The sequence below is a fragment of the Triturus cristatus genome, chromosome 9 (genome assembly GCF_964204655.1).
Source record: "Triturus cristatus chromosome 9, aTriCri1.1, whole genome shotgun sequence".
Lineage (NCBI taxonomy): Eukaryota > Metazoa > Chordata > Amphibia > Caudata > Salamandridae > Triturus > Triturus cristatus.
Window position 1 is genome coordinate 1,098,641,751 of NC_140592.1, and position 18,262 is coordinate 1,098,660,012.

The 18,262-nt window shown below is 42.0% G+C and overlaps 1 protein-coding gene across 2 annotated transcripts in view; it reads left to right on the forward strand.

Annotated features, from left to right (window-relative positions):
• The window catches only part of VCPKMT (valosin containing protein lysine methyltransferase), a 111,917-nt gene that overhangs the window by 43,097 nt on the left and 50,558 nt on the right, over positions 1-18,262 (forward strand). For both annotated transcript variants that reach the window (XR_014968900.1, XM_085627001.1), the window contains exon 4: positions 4,532-4,651. Coding sequence is in view for 1 of the 2 variants with exons in the window: in XM_085627001.1 (XP_085483127.1) it covers positions 4,532-4,651 (120 nt within the window). In the remaining variant the exon portion in view is untranslated. The remainder of the gene's footprint in view (positions 1-4,531; positions 4,652-18,262) is intronic.

Below are 18,262 nucleotides of genomic sequence, written 5' to 3' on the forward strand. Positions count from 1 at the left end.
CTTCTATATACACAATAAGTCCATAAGTGAGAAGCATTTGCAATCTTTCAACAGCATATATTTTTAGATTTGTTTGGCAGTTTTTTTAACTGAAGGCGAAGACAAGTCAACGTAGGTCAACGCGTTTCGAATCCCTTCACCGGGGATTCTCATCAGGACCAATGCTATCTGGGAGAAAAAAGAAGAACACTAAGTTGGACCAAATGCTATCTGGGAGAAAAAAGAAGAACACTAAGTTGGACCAAATGACCCCTCAATCACAACTATTTCAAGGCCGCTGTGTTTCAATGGTGAGCCTTACCTAAAATTTGACGCAAAAAAGGGCTCTAATTGGATGGTAGAAGGACTTCAAAAACAGGATCTGAAAACATTAGAGTGAAAAAACAGTTTTTCAGAAAAAGATTTTGAAAAAAGAGAGTAGAGAAAAGCAAAAGCGCTTCTATCCCTGTGTCCGGTCACTGAACACTGTATTGTACTTACTGTCAGATGTATGTGTAGTCAACTAGACACGTCTTTGGCCTCTTATTTCAATCAGGGCAGTGTGGAAACGCTTGAGTCCGGAGTTAAGGGTCGAGGAACAATCACCGGCCGAAATCTGCATGCCAATTAAAAGTCGACTTTAGACCATTAAAGTGCGTATCTTTTTTGGCTATTATCACAAGCGCAATCGTATTCTCTACATAGTTTCTAAATGGCAAAATACCTGATAATTCGCATGAGTTGCGCGCCCTTGGAGCCGACGTGAACCGTGCACCATGACAGGTGTTTGAAACCGGTGGTTACGGCCATTTTAAACTCACAACGAGGCTGACTCGAGCGGGGCGGTTCTGGAGGGGTTTCTGGGACATGTAGTTTTGTCTCGTAAATGTCCCGTGACGGTACAAGACCCCGAATTTGTAAAACTTCTAAAAATCGGGACAAATTATGAAAACGGTGCAAGTGATGTGAACGGCGCCAAATTCGGCTGTGGTTTAGCTTTAGACAAAAATATATTGGTTTTTTCGTCAACAAAACTTTATTGCACTACAGTGGTGGATGGTTAGCTCAGCTTTGTGATGTTACAAATTCAAATGAGTGTTCCTTTTGAAATGGCCTATTCTCATGTTTGCATTATTTTAACAGCGTCTAGCCAGAGAAATTACATTCTTTTCCCAATGGGGCCCGTATTCCAAAGAAAATTGAAGGTTGAGCGTATCGTCCACCAATTTAGCTTCCCTTGACGGAAACCTTCAATTTTCTTTGGAATACGGGCCCCATTGGGAAAAGAATGTAATTTCTCTGGCTAGACGCTGTTAAAATAATGCAAACATGAGAATAGGCCATTTCAAAAGGAACACTCATTTGAATTTGTAACATCACAAAGCTGAGCTAACCATCCACCACTGTAGTGCAATAAAGTTTTGTTGACGAAAAAACCAATATATTTTTGTCTAAAGCTAAACCACAGCCGAATTTGGCGCCGTTCACATCACTTGCACCGTTTTCATAATTTGTCCCGATTTTTAGAAGTTTTACAAATTCGGGGTCTTGTACCGTCACGGGACATTTACGAGACAAAACTACATGTCCCAGAAACCCCTCCAGAACCGCCCCGCTCGAGTCAGCCTCGTTGTGAGTTTAAAATGGCCGTAACCACCGGTTTCAAACACCTGTCATGGTGCACGGTTCACGTCGGCTCCAAGGGCGCGCAACTCATGCGAATTATCAGGTATTTTGCCATTTAGAAACTATGTAGAGAATACGATTGCGCTTGTGATAATAGCCAAAAAAGATACGCACTTTAATGGTCTAAAGTCGACTTTTAATTGGCATGCAGATTTCGGCCGGTGATTGTTCCTCGACCCTTAACTCCGGACTCAAGCGTTTCCACACTGCCCTGATTGAAATAAGAGGCCAAAGACGTGTCTAGTTGACTACACATACATCTGACAGTAAGTACAATACAGTGTTCAGTGACCGGACACAGGGATAGAAGCGCTTTTGCTTTTCTCTACTCTCTTTTTTCAAAATCTTTTTCTGAAAAACTGTTTTTTCACTCTAATGTTTTCAGATCCTGTTTTTGAAGTCCTTCTACCATCCAATTAGAGCCCTTTTTTGCGTCAAATTTTAGGTAAGGCTCACCATTGAAACACAGCGGCCTTGAAATAGTTGTGATTGAGGGGTCATTTGGTCCAACTTAGTGTTCTTCTTTTTTCTCCCAGATAGCATTTGGTCCAACTTAGTGTTCTTCTTTTTTTCTCCCAGATAGCATTGGTCCTGATGAGAATCCCCGGTGAAGGGATTCGAAACGCGTTGACCTACGTTGACTTGTCTTCGCCTTCAGTTAAAAAAACTGCCAAACAAATCTAAAAATATATGCTGTTGAAAGATTGCAAATGCTTCTCACTTATGGACTTATTGTGTATATAGAAGTGTCAAACTAATGTTGTTCCATTGTCTGAATGTCTGAGGTATGCTAGTGGTGTGATATGTATGTGTCTATGTAATGTTATGTAAATATTTGAAATGTTTCTTAATGTTTGTCCTTATTTTCACTGATATTGTTGAAATGTTCTAAATACTACCGTGCAAAAAATAAGAAAAATTTGCATAAATATTTTTTGATTAAAAACAGCCAATAAATGGTTAAAATGGATTTGATTTAATCTTTTCATTTGACAAAATCTCCCCTAAAATTCAGTGCAGCACCGGCATCCCTTTTGTTCTATTCAGTACCTTTCTTCCTGCCAAAAGTGAAGCAGGAAGGGGGACTTGGCCTCCCCCTCTACTTGGGTTTCCTGGCCTGGATTGCAAAGGTGGCACTGCCTTTAAACTTCCCGCCCGGATAGGCCATCCTGTCCTGCCCCAGAGCAGGTATTGTTTCTGTCATCTGGGAGTGCAGGCTCTCACCCCATGAGGTCAAAAACAGGTCTGGTGGTGGCAGAGTGGTGAAAACTGGCCAGAGACCCCACTAGTGTTTGGTTAGGTTTCAGGGGCCCTCTAAAAAGGTCTCCTGTGTGAATGTATTAATAAATCCAACACTGGCATCAGAGATATTTGGTACCAAACCTCTCCGAAATCAGTGAAGCTATCATGGAGCTAAGAAACACGTGTTCCAGCCCTTGTACTATTTATAGCTTCCCTGTTCACTTACAATATCACAGAATGGACTGGACACTGTTGGGGCATATCTGGCCATAATGATATGCCCACACATGGGATATAATATACCCTGCCTCAGGGCTAAAGGCCTGCAGTAGGGGTGACTTACCTATATCTTATGCAGTGTATGGATGGAATGCAGACAGGGGTGTGTGCCATGATGACTCTTCAGATTTTCCTGCATGAGGAAATGCAGCCTGCAAATGTAAAGTACCTAACCTTAGTGGTGAGGCCTGGGGTGGCACAACCAGTGCTGTAGCCCCACCTGACCCTCTTCAGTATTCATGGCCTTGGTACCAGGGGTACTATATTCTGGGATTTTACAGGGTAGCTGAAGTTGTTGCAATCGTGGTACAGTGTTTTGGGAAATAAATCTGGCACTGGGGACCTGGTTAGTAGGGACGCAGTGCACTTACAGTTCGAAAACACATAAGGCAAAAGTTGGGACTAACCATTCAAAATGAGGCACTTTCCGACACTGATGCTAGCGCATCCTCCCCCATGCCAAAGTGGAGGCAGAAATAGTCACATTTAGAGACTTCGAACACAGTGACAGGTTTTGGCAAAGCCAGTAACGGTCTTAATGTGTTAACACATACATGTATAAATGTACCTATCGCTGATAAATGTTTGCAATGTTCAGTATTCTGTCCATCATTTGTTCCTTTTGCTTAGTTCGCCCTAAGTGGTAAGGGTATGCCCAGAAGTGGGTCCCGTGCTCACTGCACCACTGGATTCAAGCTAGCCTGGTTGATGAGGGGTGATGTCCCGAAACCGGTCCCAGGATGCTTGTTTCGGGTCAAGGGAGGACCTGGCTTGGCAGTTCAGGCTGGACTGTTCCCATGAGGCACAGGGTAAAGACTGATTTGCATATGGCTGGGTCCAAACTGGGGTGGTGTGTTGAGCAAAAGAACAATGGATTAAACCCAGATCTTTGTGACTGGGGGTGAATGTTTACATTGTTCATCATTCCGTCCATCATTTGTTCCTTTTGCCTGTCTCCTTCTGCGCCTCCTAGGTCTGTTATTTCCTAAGCTTGTTGAGTAAAATGTATTTATTCTATCTATTCTTGCGAGTCTCGTGCTGTGCAGTACATCAGATGTAGAAAGTAGAAAATTGTGCTTACAGATGAGGCAAAGAAAGAGGCATGTTGTACAGGCGTGGCAGATAGTGTGTGTGTGTGATTTTTCTCCTCTGTGTGTTGGCTCATTAAGTCCAGATCTGTAGGCTTTGCAGGACTTGTTTCTCACAGCAGTTGGTGAATGTGGTTAACCAAGGTTAAAGTACCAGAAACACCACAAATGTATTTGTCCTACTTCTGTTGTAATTGGAGGTTTTGTTTGGAAGTGCTGACGTTAGTCAGAAGCAAATTACCATATTCTTTGTCTAGTCTCTAGAACCCTTGCTGAAGACATTAAAGGAGCTAGCAGGTACAAACACAATTATCCTTTGCTGCTTTGAAAAAAGGACTATGGGGAAAAACCCTGCCATCGAGAGAAAATTCTTTGAGGTATGTTTTCCTAATTGGCTATTTTGTTGTCTCTTTTAAAGAAACTCCATTATACTCATTATGATTGTGCCCTTTCTTGACACTGAAAACCCTCCTATTTTACATCAGAGTTTACCCGGAGGCCTACTGATCTGTTAAGGCGACAGCAAAGTATACCCTTTTTATGTTTTTGGTATTTGTTTGTCCATTTCTTACAGTTGCAAGTGCTTGTGTTGTCTTCATTTCCAAGGCGCTTTTGTGGATATTGAAAAACAGCTAGACAAGCGGATTAAGAGCATGCAGGCAGAGCCTCATCTCTCTTCATCCCTTTTCAGTATTCTCCCGAACTGGATTAGGAGGAATTTTTAGGGGATTGACTTGCTATGGGCTTGGCCTGGATCATGCAAATGCATGTCTTTGCTTTAAAGCTTCCTGTGGCCTGTAAACATTAGATCCCTCCTTCCACGATTGCAGATGTATTGCATAAGTGGTTGAGAATCCTATGCCTTGTGAAAACAAAAAAAATATCTCTAGTTGTTTTTCCACCTTGCTCATCTTTCCAGTTACCAAAGGGAAAGATGAATTCCTGATTGGTGTGTTAAGGCATTAGGAATTCCACCTCTTTCCTCTCTTCATCCCTCCCCTTTCCTCTTTCCCAGATTCTCATTTACCTATAAAAATGTTGTATTTTGTCAAGGGTAACTATGGCCTTGGGACTCTGTGCATATTACCACTGCTAACCAGTGCTAAAGTGCATGTGCTCTCTCCTTTAAAAATGTTGAAATTAGCTTATACCCAATTGGCGCATTTATTTACTGGTATGTCTATAGTACATATATCCAGGACCTGTAAATTCAATGCTATTGGTGAGTCTGCAGCACTTATTATGGCACTCATTTAATAGACCTTTAAACATCTCATGCCTGCCATTTAGCCAGTGTGTGTAGATTTAAATGGTCATTTCAGTTTAGCAAAATAAACCTTTTGCCAGGCCTAAACATTCCTTTTTAATACATATGTCATCTGTAAGGTAGGCCCTAAACAGCCCACAGGGCTGGGTGCAGTGTATTTAAAAATCTGCACATGTACTTGTACATTTTACATGCCTTGGTAGTTAAAGACTTAGTTTTTCACTAATGCAAGGCCTGCCTTCCCCCATTGGATAACATTAGGTTACCTTATTACATTTAATAAGTGCTAAATTTCAATTGAGAGCAAGTAGGAATATTGAGTTTGGTGTCTATAAGAACTGTATTTTTTAAACCCTCTTAAATCTCTTTTTTTTTTTTTTTGTTAAACCTTTTATTGGTTATTTGCTTTGAGCAAGCCTATTGCCAGGGCTACACTTAACAAAACTGTACGATACAGGTGCAGCACAACAAACAAAAGAAAACAAAGAAAAAACAGCAAGCAGTACGTTCGCTCGGTGTGCGCACCACCTCCAGTTGCAAGTATGCAAACTCCCTTCCCCATCCCTCATTCTCGACCCCCCCCCCCCCCGTACCTCCTCGGTAAGTGCTTCAAAACCACAACCATGGTTCCATTCCAGGGGATCCTCCTCAATAGTCATAAGCATTCCTGCCCATGTGCTGGGACCCCAGAGTACATAAAAAAATATGTTTGCCCGGTTGAAGGCTGTCCTGCTTTGCACTTCCAAATAATAGAAATACAGCACTCCCCCACGAGCGCACACATGGTGAAGTAAGGAAACACCTGTAAAGGGTTTTCACTCTCAAAAAATGAGGCACATCCAAAGACAGTTTTCTGAATAAAGCATGGGGTTTTATTTGCGCAACTCTCTCTAGCAGAAAGGCTTTCCCAGATGTCAAATGAAAAACTATGCATGTGTGTGTGTGTGTGTGTGTGTGTATATATATATATATATATATATATATATAATGTGTGTGCAAGCAGTAATAACACACTTGCAAGTAAGCAAATGCAACTGTTAAATGCATGGAATAAAATACAAGCAGATAATGATAATACTGGACGTCCACTGCAAAAAATAAGCACTGTTAAATGCAAGTAATCATACACAAGGAAACAAAGGAAAGCATGAAAAAATATAAACATCGAATACATCAGACGATTACAGCCACTGAAGACTTGAATGTGCACACACACACTCCCACATCACAATGCCAATAATCAAAGAAAATACATCACCGGCTGCAATAACTTCATCTTAGCCCACACCAGACTGGGGGATTCACAGCCGAAGTCAAGAGACTCAGCAAGCCGGCAACTGCCACACTGAATAAAACGCATCCATCCCTTCAGGTCAAAACAAAATCCCACCATCCAAGTCAACAGACCCCAGTTTTATAATGTCAATGCACTAGAAGTTTCAGAGAAGACTTCCTCTGCGCCAAGGACTCTTACTGGAGTTGGCCGATCTCCCACTAGCGTTTCAAAGACAAAGGAGTTCTCACACATTCTTCTGTGCTCCCACATATTTCAGCCCCTTATCTTAGTGAAGCTTGAGAAAGTAGAAAACCTCTCCAAAAGTACAGAAAACAATCTTGAACGTGGATTACCTAAACAACGTGAGTGATCTAGGGGCCTGGTTGTGTGTTCACAGCTCAAGCTAGACAGTCAGAATTCAAGATGGCATGGGAGCATGTCAAAGCCAATAGTAAAAATGTAATAAAACTTTCCAATATGCAACATAATGCAGGTTTGGGCACCACTGCCTATAGCACTACACTCTAAGATAGAGAAGTACGTTCCACACCTTCCTCTCTCATGCTTTCAAACACACATCCCACACGTTCTGTTCCTGGCAAGGCTGTAAAAAGCAAACACTCCCACTCTGAAGATTTAAGGACACATGAAATGCATGGGGCAAAGTGGATTAGAACACATAGAATCAACTAAAACAATGATATTCAAAGGTCATCACGTGCTCCCAGTACATGGGAGTGCCTCTGGCACTACAATGGCATAGGCCGAAACGCGTTGGCTTCCTTGTTGGGTGTTGCTGCAATATAAGTGGATTACCTGAGAGGGATGGTCATTATGAAAAAATATATATAATATCCTTTTATATTCACTGAAAAAAACACAGGTTTCAGGGACGTTATAGTTAGGCTGACATTTCACTTGTATAAAGCCAGAGATTGGTCAGGTCATGGAGGTGGTGACATAGCTCCTCTTGTAGGTTGGAGAGGCATACCAGTCACAAATGGGTTCAGCTGCTTAGAAGCAGTGGATTGACCACTATTGCGTACTGGACATGACCCTGAGGGCATTGAATTCCTTAGTCCCAAACCCTTACAATCCTTGGTTAGCTCTACGACTAATACAAATATAGATATTAGTCATATGACCCCAGCGATGCAGACAACTGACCAAACAATCTCACAGGTCCCAGCTTTTTGTCCCCACCTTAACTCCGTACCAGGGCCTAGTATTGCTCAGTCCATGGCTTCTATTAATCTCATGCCTTCTGCTGTACTCATGCCTTCTATTGAATGCCTGGGTCCTCAAAATAGCGATGGCCATGATCCTAGGGTTACATTAAAGATTCCTAGTTGGAACCTAGCAGGTATCCATAGGAAATTATGCTCACCAGAATGGAATGCTTTAGTAGAGGCCCATAAGATCTGCCTGTTCCAGGAGACCTGGAGCTTAGAACCACTCCATCGAGTTGGGTATGTTACATACTCTGTGCCTGCAGCACTCCCTAGAAATGGGAAGGGTCGCCCTTCGGGAGGTCTTCTCATCTGGGTAAGCATTTCCCTTAATTGCCGCATAACACCTAAGCATATTAATAGCCCAGATATTCTAGGAATTTCCTTGAGAGGTCCCCGCTGGGGGCTAACCCTCGATTTGTTTAACATATATGTTAGAGGTACCAAATATGGGTCTATGTCCGCGATAGTGACCATTCTTGAAACAGAGCTCAGAGACAATACTGTTGGTGCCCAAGTCCTGGTTGTGGGAGACTTTAACTGCACCTATGAGCCTCTCTTAACAGATGACATTCTGGACCTGGGTGAGGACGATGTTAGAAGGGGTATCCCAGCCCTAACTATTCCTCCGATTAAAAGATGGAGCCAAAGTGCGATACAGTTAAATGCTCCAACATTGGAGTTTGGCCTAAGAGCCAAAAATGGTCGTACAAACTCAGACCCTATGGGTGCTGCTACATTTAATAGAGTCAACCATACCTCGAGGATTGACTACATTCGCCTAGATTTTTCACTGTGGGGTTTAGTACAGGATATGGTAGTTCTACCTACTGTTGAAAGCGACCATAATTCGCTTTCTTTGACTCTTAAAAACCCTTGGCCTAGCAAAACACTCGAAGTACCCTCTAAGCAAGCTCATAAAATTTCTGTCTCCTCTTGCGGCAGACGTTTGAAGTGGAATAAAGTTTCAGTTAATGAAACTAAACTTAATAATATCAATGAAATGCTTAAAGCCTCACAAACGGAGTTGGATACTATTGATCCGGCCCTGCTAACAACTGGAAGGGTTACATCTATTTTCGAGGGAACACTTAGGTTTATTGGGGATGTTTTCTTGAAAAAGGTACATGTGGGTAGGAACATGGCAACCCGGAATCCAAGGGGCAAGCATGATTGGTACACATCTGCATGTAGACACGCAAAATCTCTTTTGATTGAGGCTATTAAAGGCAAATCCCAAGCCCTGATGCAGGGTGCTAGGAAAGAGCATAAGCGAACATTGGCAAGTGCAAGAAAGGAGTGGGAAGAAGAGTATTGGCGCACTTTAAAAGAGGCAAGCTCTGAAAAAGATTCAAGGCGTTTCTGGGATATAATCAGAGCCAGAAATAGACCAGATAGCGACCTCATAACATGTAACATTACTAGCCAAGTGTGGGTTAACCACTTTTCTAAATTGTATACTCGCCAATCTGGAAATGTCACCACAGCTATACCCAATGATGAACAGGGCTGGCAGGTGGCTCTAGCAAACCCTGACTTCCCAACAAAAAGAGTAGAGCATGCTATTGGTACTACTATGCCCCAAAAGGACTGGGAGGCAGTTTCTGTAGACCCCGACTTCTCAATAAAAGAAGTAGAGTATGCCATTAGTACCGTCATGCCCCAAAAGGCGGCTGGTCCAGATGGCATTCCCGGGGACCTGCTTCGCTCAGACATTCCGAAATGGGGGAAATTTATCTATTGCCTGCTCATTGCTATCTGCAGGGGTGCACCGATTCCCACATCCTGGAAAGGGGCGGAGATTGTCCCTATTTTTAAAAAAGGGGCCAGGGACGACCCGTCGAATTATAGACCTATAAGCCTGCTGGATGTAACCCAAAAGGTAGTCGGCAAGGTGCTGTTGGTTAGAATATTACAATGGATTAGCGAAAATAACGTTCTTTCTGACTACCAGGCAGGATTTAGAGCAGGCACTGGCACAATAGAACAAACCTTTAGATTGCTGCTAGTGTACTGGAAGGTGGTGGTCTTGGGCAAAGGCAGTCTTTATCTTGCGTTTATCGATTTAAAGACTGCCTTTGACCTTGCACCTAGGGAGACTCTCTGGAGAGTTCTTACTGACATGGGGATACCACATTACATTCTATTGCTACTTGTAAGGCTCCATGAAAACAGTTTTGCCCAGATAAGATGGGGTACAGAGGGAGAGAAAACTAGCAGAATCCCGGTAGAGAGAGGGGTTCGCCAGGGATGTGTTCTAGCTCCCACCCTCTTTTCTTTGTATGTGGTTGAGCACCTGTTGAAAGATCCTTCAGATGAACCTTCCCTGGCGGGGGAGCGTATCCCCACCCTTCTCTTTGCGGATGATACACTCCTGCTGTCCAAATCACCAATGGGTCTTCAAAAACAACTCAATAACTTCCAGTCCTTTTGTGCAGAACGGGGCCTGGTAATCAATACTGATAAAAGAAAATATCTTGTGATGAACCCCCCTAAAAAAACCTGTGCGTCCCCCAAAGTTGAACGCCGTACCTCTGGGGAGGGTGGATGTATTTGATTATCTAGGCATCCGTTTGTCGCACAATATGCAGTGGGCTCCTCATTAGGTCTCGGCTGCGAAGGCTGCGCTTGCGCAGTCTCGCTCCGAGATTTAATGACTTGGGAGAAGAGGGGCTTGAACCCGCCCCTCTTCTCCCCTGTTCTCCATTGGCTGGCCTCGTAAATGCTGGCCAGCCATTGGAGAAGAGGTCCCGTCACTCCAATCATGCCCCGTCCTTTTCGGATCGGGGGGGCGTGTTTTTTGCAGAAAGTCTCATTCTCTCCTCCAGCCAATGGCTGGAGGAGAGAAGAGCAAAACGCCCCCGAATCCGAAATGGACGCTGCGTTTCTCCGAGGCATTTCGGCTCTGCCTCGGAGAAAGGCGGTGGTGTCTTCCGGTGCCCTCGGCTTGTCTTTCTAGTAGAAGTAAATATAAATGTATACAGGTAAACCATTCGCGTTGTAAACAACAACTATTTGTTAAACTTCAGTATAAAAGCTTTAAATAATACATCATACTGTATATAATGTATATCAAACAATTCATTTCCCGAACAGTATGAAAACTAAGAAAGCTCCGAATATAGATAAATGTTTTCATGTATACATACTTCTTCGTTTCGATTTGGTTAGCTGCCGCCGATGTAATTATGACCGTATGTGTTTTTCAGGGGGCCAGCAGCTAAGGTTTACTTCATGTTTAAAGCGGCATTGGTTTAAAACTGAAGGCCACAAGTGCCTTCCTTTTCGCTCTACCTCGAGGGAAACAGAAAAGGGACCCAGTTTTCTCTTGAGGGCACCTAGGCGCTTAGCCGTTATAGAATATCAGCCTCTTATATTTTCTCAAAATGAAAAAAATATGGGATAAGTTGCTATAGGGATGCTGACAACGATTGTGATTAAATACGGCGCTGTTGCATTGTACGGTATTGCTTTGAATTTAAATGTATTTGGTCAATGGTACCAACCCGTTTGTGCCTTACAGTGATTTTTTGGGTATAGAATTCTCTACTATTTTGAACAAATTGTACTTTTTTTTTTTAACTGATCCTCAGATTGAAACTTAACTTCTCTATTTCAAGATGGCCGCTATGTATAACAACTCTACCATAGAACATCCTCGTCGTCTGTAAATTCCGTGTTCATTTATTTTATTTTCCACTCCCTTCTGGTCTGCACAAGCCCCTCCTGGCTTGATTGGCTGCTCTGGCTCCCCCCCTACTCCTGGTGGTGGCTGGGAGAGGACCGGCTTGGCAGGAACGAGAGCGTTACTGCTAGTGCAGACGTGGTGTTAGGAGCCGCTGCTGCAGGGTGGGAGGAGGAGGAGCAGGAAGAAAGGAGTCGAAGCACACAGCAGCAGAGGAGCCACCGCTGCCGCCAGGCCCCTGTTAGCAACACCATGGCCATCCGCAAGAAGAACAACAAGAACCCGCCCGTGCTCAGCCATGAGTTTATTATTCAGAACCACGCAGACATTGTGTCGTGCATAGCTATGGTCTTTTTGCTTGGGCTCATGTTCGAGGTAAGCCGAGAGGAGACTCTGGACCCACACCCTGGGGTAGGTGGCATGGGCTCACCAGGCAAGTAGTGGCCAAGTACTCTACTTAAATTGGAGATGGATGTTATCCCCGCAGCAGCGTGAGCAAGCTCATCAGGCTTGTGGCAACCGTTTACCGGGGCTAATGCCCCCCTCACAGGGAAACAAACGGAAAACACCCACCCTGGGCTCCCTTTGAATACCAACCCTCCTCTACAGAATGCCGTTCTGAAGGCCAGAATAATGGGGAATTCGACGTGCAATCTGACGCCTCTAACCGCAACATAGGTTATTGGTGGCACTGATGCAGATTGGGGTGTACAAAATCTCCCTACTTCCACGGATAGAGTAATTTCACAGTTACACGCACATACACTCACCATACACTAGGGCCCATTTCACTAACATACACTCAAATACTCTACCAGCATTGAACCTGTGAAAAGAAAACTCCTAAACTCCTAAACCCCACACCTACACCGAGGTCGATAAGACCTAGCTATTGCAATTGTCATAATCTAAACAATCTATACATCAATAATCAAATAGAGTACTCAATAATTGACAAGAAATAATCACCAACACCGTATTTTAAAATTATGATTCTTTATCTAAAATTAGTCAAAAGAAATTAATCAGAATAAATCATTTTCTCATAATTACCTATTCTAGCTAAATGTCCGAATGGGTCATCAGGACAAGTCTCTCAGTAGAAATCTCCCAAGTCACCGTCCTCACAGCATCGATCCTCACCAACGCAGGTTTGGGAAGAAAGCAAAACGCAATGGAATGGAACCCTCTCTAGTCTAGTATATTTATAATAATTCAAACAAAGGAAAGAAACATTTAACATTTCTTCATCCGCCGAACCGCTGAGCAGAGCAAGAAGGAAAGGATGTAGCATCGCTACATTTTGAAAAATCTCCGCTCAGAAAAGTCACAAAAATAAAAAGACAGAACAGGAACTAAATCTTAAAATGTTTCTTCTCAACTTCCACACATTTCCTCTGGTGAGCTCAGAGTTTAGAGTCTTTCTTTAAAGCTCCTTTGTTTTCCAAGGCTGCCAAGGCTGCTGTCCCAATGCATCTGGAAACATGCCCAGATCTGCTGCTGTCCTCACGGAAAGTTTTAACCAGGCAAGGACTGTGGACAGATGACTCGCGTCCATATTCAGCAAGGCCTTTTCCATCACAAATTCTCACTCGAAACAAGGCTTCAAAAGTCAGCCATCTTTTAGTAGGCCACAATAGGCCACAATAGACCATCTTAATTAAAAGAGACAAAACAACGTTACCACAGCATAGTGATTAAACAGTGTTAACCCCACTAATACCCTTATGTGTATGCAATTATCTAGCTTTAGCAACACAGGAAAGCATTAATTCAAAAGCGTTTCGTGCTTAAAAATAAACAGCACTCAGCAACGTTTATTTAATAAAACATGCACATTATCAATAGCAACACATAAGCGTTCCCTCGTGTCGGTTTTCTCTTGTTAATACATACATATTGATTAATAAACATTTACACATTTACACAAACAAATAATTAATGATTAAAAATTAGTAATTTTATTTTTACCACGTTTTGACAACTGAAGCTTCAAAACCTGATGAATTTTCAACAGAAAACTCTGCTCCAGCAATCCCCCTTTTGGTGATTTTTATCACCAAATAATCCACAAAAACAATTTAGTGAAATTTAGTCCCATTTTAGGAGAAATTTGAAATGTCTTTTTCCTCCTTACGCAACACTACACACCAGACACTCTTTCATCATCCCTCTTTGTTTCTAAGTAGACACTCTCCCTTAATTCTTCTAATTCAATTTCTTGTGGTTCTCTTTTCAACCTTTTATTTCTCTTTTCATTGTTTCTTTTAATTAACTTCTTTTTCCCTCCCCTGTTTTTACAACACACACACACCAATCTCAATATCAATAAAGCAACAATTATACAAGTTAAAGGAAACAATATCTTACCTATAATAGTACTACCTATTTTTGCAATAAAACTCTTAACAGCTATCACCTTATTAGCTATTTTAGTCCAGATACTTTCAGCTTCAATTGGTACTAATTCTTCATGCAAATCAGTAATATTTTTTATATAGACCTTCAGGTCTTTGCTTTCATCTGGAATGTAAGTGCAACAATGTTGAACTTTCAGCATTCCACAAACTCCACCCTCCTTAGCCAATAATATATCAAGAGCAAGTCTATTTTGCATAGACATAGCACGTACGGCAATTAATTCCGTATTCACCAAAAGAAACCCTCCAGCGGTATTTGTCGATAAGCGATCCACCACTGTTGACAGTTTCCGAATCCCATTAGCATTTAAAGAAATTCCCACTGCTGGAATTAAAGCTCTAAAAATGTCACCCACAATTTCAAACCAAGTTTCCCTCTTGAAGCGCATTAGCAAATTAATATGTTCTACATCTTCTATTCTATCTATATGAAAAATCTTTGGAAAAACCAGGCCCACATAACACGTGCCATACCAATGGTCAGGCAACTTGTAATAAGCCTTGTTCCCACAAACATAATACACTCCTGGAAAAATTGTATCTTCTCCACCTCTGAAACCCCATCCTGTTGCAATGAAGTATGTATCATGACATTCACTAGTCCCAACAAAATATGTATCATATTGGGATTTCCCTCTTGTAATGCACAGCTTACCCTTCTGTGGTGCATCTAAAGCTAAAGTTGGACTAGCTCCATTTCTCAATTCTTTTCCCATCTCAATGTCCCAAATTGTCTCACTCACTTTATATTTCCCTGCCTTTTCATGCATACTCAATCTCCTCTCCTCCACCATGTTCAGGAAAGCTTTTTCCTCTTTTTCCAAACTACAAGTTAAATTATTCTTAAAAATGTAATCTAATGTTAATTCTTCTTTTTCAATAAAAATCTCACCAAAAATGTTAGCTTCTTTAGCTGGATTCAGCCTTTGTTCATTGGCAAGTGCCCAAAAATATTATCTTTATTAGACATCTTATAATCTATTTTCCCTAACAAATAAAAAACACTACTTAATACACTACAAGAAATTCCATACGTAGCTGGTAAATGGTGATAAGTAACACCCTCTGAAACGGATGCGGGTAATTGCATACAAACGTAGCAATCCCTTACTTCCATTGTTTTCACATATTCGTATAACAACTTTGAAAAAACATTACTAGAAAAATCATTAATTGACCTATCTTTATGCATGTAAGTATTACTAATTCTAGTTGGAACTACTTTTTGCGAATTCTTTTCTACATTTGTCTCATTCTCAGTATGTATCCCAAATGTACCTATTGAAACTCTAAATGTAACTAATAAAGCTAAAATACCCCATAGTAGCATTAATAATCCAGTACAGCAGCAGCACATTCTACACCATCTTTTTAAGAAGGCACATCTACTTTGATTATTCTCTGTTAGCCATTTTACTACTTTGACCTTGTCTTTTGACTTAGCCTCTACTACTCCACTACTGTAATTTCTCAAACTTTGGATTACTTAAGACAGCTGAATTTCAGACTTTCTCCTTTTCACTTTTTCCAAGTGATTTCTTCAATTCACTCAATTTGGATATTCATCACTTTTCACTCCTTCTTCTTCAGCAACATCAAACTGTATCAGATCATCAACAACATCCTGTGCATCTGACTCTTCTCCAATGTCAGTCAGGATAACTTTTAAGATTCCAACAGATTCTTCCTTTTCCTCAACCACTTTTCTCAAGATCCCCTCCGGATTATCTCGAGTCACTGTTTCTTCTTCTCCTTCTTCAGACAGTGCCACATAAGACCATTCCGGTGATCTGTACTTTTGGTTGGGTCTTCTAATTCTCTTTATTTCCACAGGTTCTCTTGACTCCTTTTGCTCCTTCCTTTTTACTTCGTTTTGACTCGATACTTCATTCACTTGTTCAGCTTTCGATGTATTTCCTCTTATCAGTCTGTATCTCAGCCTCTTTACTCTGTTGTTAGGCCAAAAATCTCCTCTTATGACCTTTTTCGGTCTTATTTCTGTATTATTTCTTTCTCCAATCCAAGTTCTCTTTCTCAGAACTCGACCCTTTGATTTTTCACTTTCACTTTCATCCGATTCTGTTTCAAATGCCTCTTGTTCTTCAGCAGTTTTCTTTTGCTCTTGTTCTTCAGCAGTTTTCTTTCGCTCCACAGTCTTTTTCACCACTATTTGAGACTTCCCTACTTCTTTCCCTCCTCGGGTCTCCGACACGCAATCTTCTTGCTGTCTACTTGTCCCTTCACCTAACTTATTAGAAGTGTTCCCTACACCTCCTCGGGGGTCTTCCGCAATCTGTCCCTCTCTATCTTCTTCTGACCCTACTTCTTCAGAAATAATCTCAAGTGGTTCTTCAATCTCCTCCTCTTCTGATTCAGGAGTAATTTCTGTGGAACTGCTCTTTTCTTTTCTTTTTCCTCCACTGCTTTTTGGAACTTCAGGCTCTCTTTCAGAATCTGATTTCCTTTCTGAGATTCTCAATGGTTCTCTTGAACTTGAAGAAAAGGCTTCTTTCCCTGAACCTTGATTCTTTCTCACTGGTTCTGGGTCTTCATCATCACTGGAATCTGACTCTTCAAAATACTCCCTACCAGTCCCATCCTTTGGGTTTGGAACTCTCAGAGTATGACTCGCATGCACCCAGTTTTTCACACCAGCACACTTCACTGCAGTCGTCGTAGTTAGAATGACTTGTCTTGGTCTTCCCCCACCTTGGAACCAAGCAATTTCTTCTTCTGTGCACTTTAATCCTCACCCAGTCCCCTGGACTCAGATCATGAGCTTGCTTCTTCTCAAGTGTAGTAGCTTCTTCTCCAATCTGGTGAAACACAGAATGAACTGCGTCAGCCAGGCCTTTACAGTAATCCAAAATCATGTCATCAGTTATTGTCATCAACTTATTGACAGGTACATATGCATGTCGCATTGCACGTCCCATGATTATCTCGTGCGGACTTAAACCAGTAGTTCTATCTGGAGTAGATCTAATAGTCATTAGCACTAGAGGCAAAACATCAGGCCATTTCATGCCAGTGGCTAAGCACATCTTACCAATCCTGTTCTTAATTGTGCCGTTTATCTGCTCAACAACACCAGAAGCCTCTGGTCTGTATGCACAATGTAGCTTCTGCTGTATGCTTAATGCTTCACAAATCAAACTCATGAGTTCATTATAGAAGTGTCCACCTCTATCAGACTCAATCGTTACTGGAAATCCGTACCTAGGAATCAACTCTCTTAACAGTAACTTTGCCACTGTTACTCCATCATTTCTCCTAGTCGGATAGGCCTCAACCCATCTTGAAAACAAACAGACTACCACTAGTACATATCTCAGTCTGTTCACTTGGGGCATTTCAATGAAATCAATCTGCATTCTTGTAAAAGGACCTCCTTCTCTGCCTATTGTTCCCAGACTCACCACTGTCTTCTTCCCAGTGTTAAATTGCTGGCAAATCAAACATCTTTGACAGATACTCTCTTCAATTGTCCTGAACTTTGCATTGTACCAGGTTTGTTTGAAAGACCTAATCATCGCATCCCTCCCCAAATGTCCCTGGCCATGATACATCCTTGCCATTGCTGACAGCATGGAGTTGGGCATTACTGGTCTGCCATCTCTATAGACCCAAACATGGTCTGTCTCTCTCGGGGCACAACCTGCCTTAATCCAATCTTTCTTTTCTTCCTCCTCTGCCTCATCCTGCAACTGTTTCACTTCATCCCATGTCTCTAAGACATTAGTAAACATCACAGAACAAAAAACATTTCACTCTCTCGTTCCCGATTAATAGATTGATTATTCCTTGCACAGTATTGTGCAATGTCGTTTGCGTATCTGTTGCCAACTGTCACGAAATCGTCTCCTTGTCCATGGGCAGCACATTTCACAACTGCTAATTCTTTAGGCAGCTGTATCGCCTCAAGCAATTTCCCAATCACTTCAGCATTCTTTATTGGAGTCCCACTCGACGTCAAGAATCCTCTTTGTAGCCAAAGTTGGCCAAAGGCATGTACAACTCCAAATCCATACTGACTATCAGTCATCACAGTCGTTCTCAAATCTTTCCCAATTTCACAAGCTTTTGTCAATGCAATTAATTCAGCAACTTG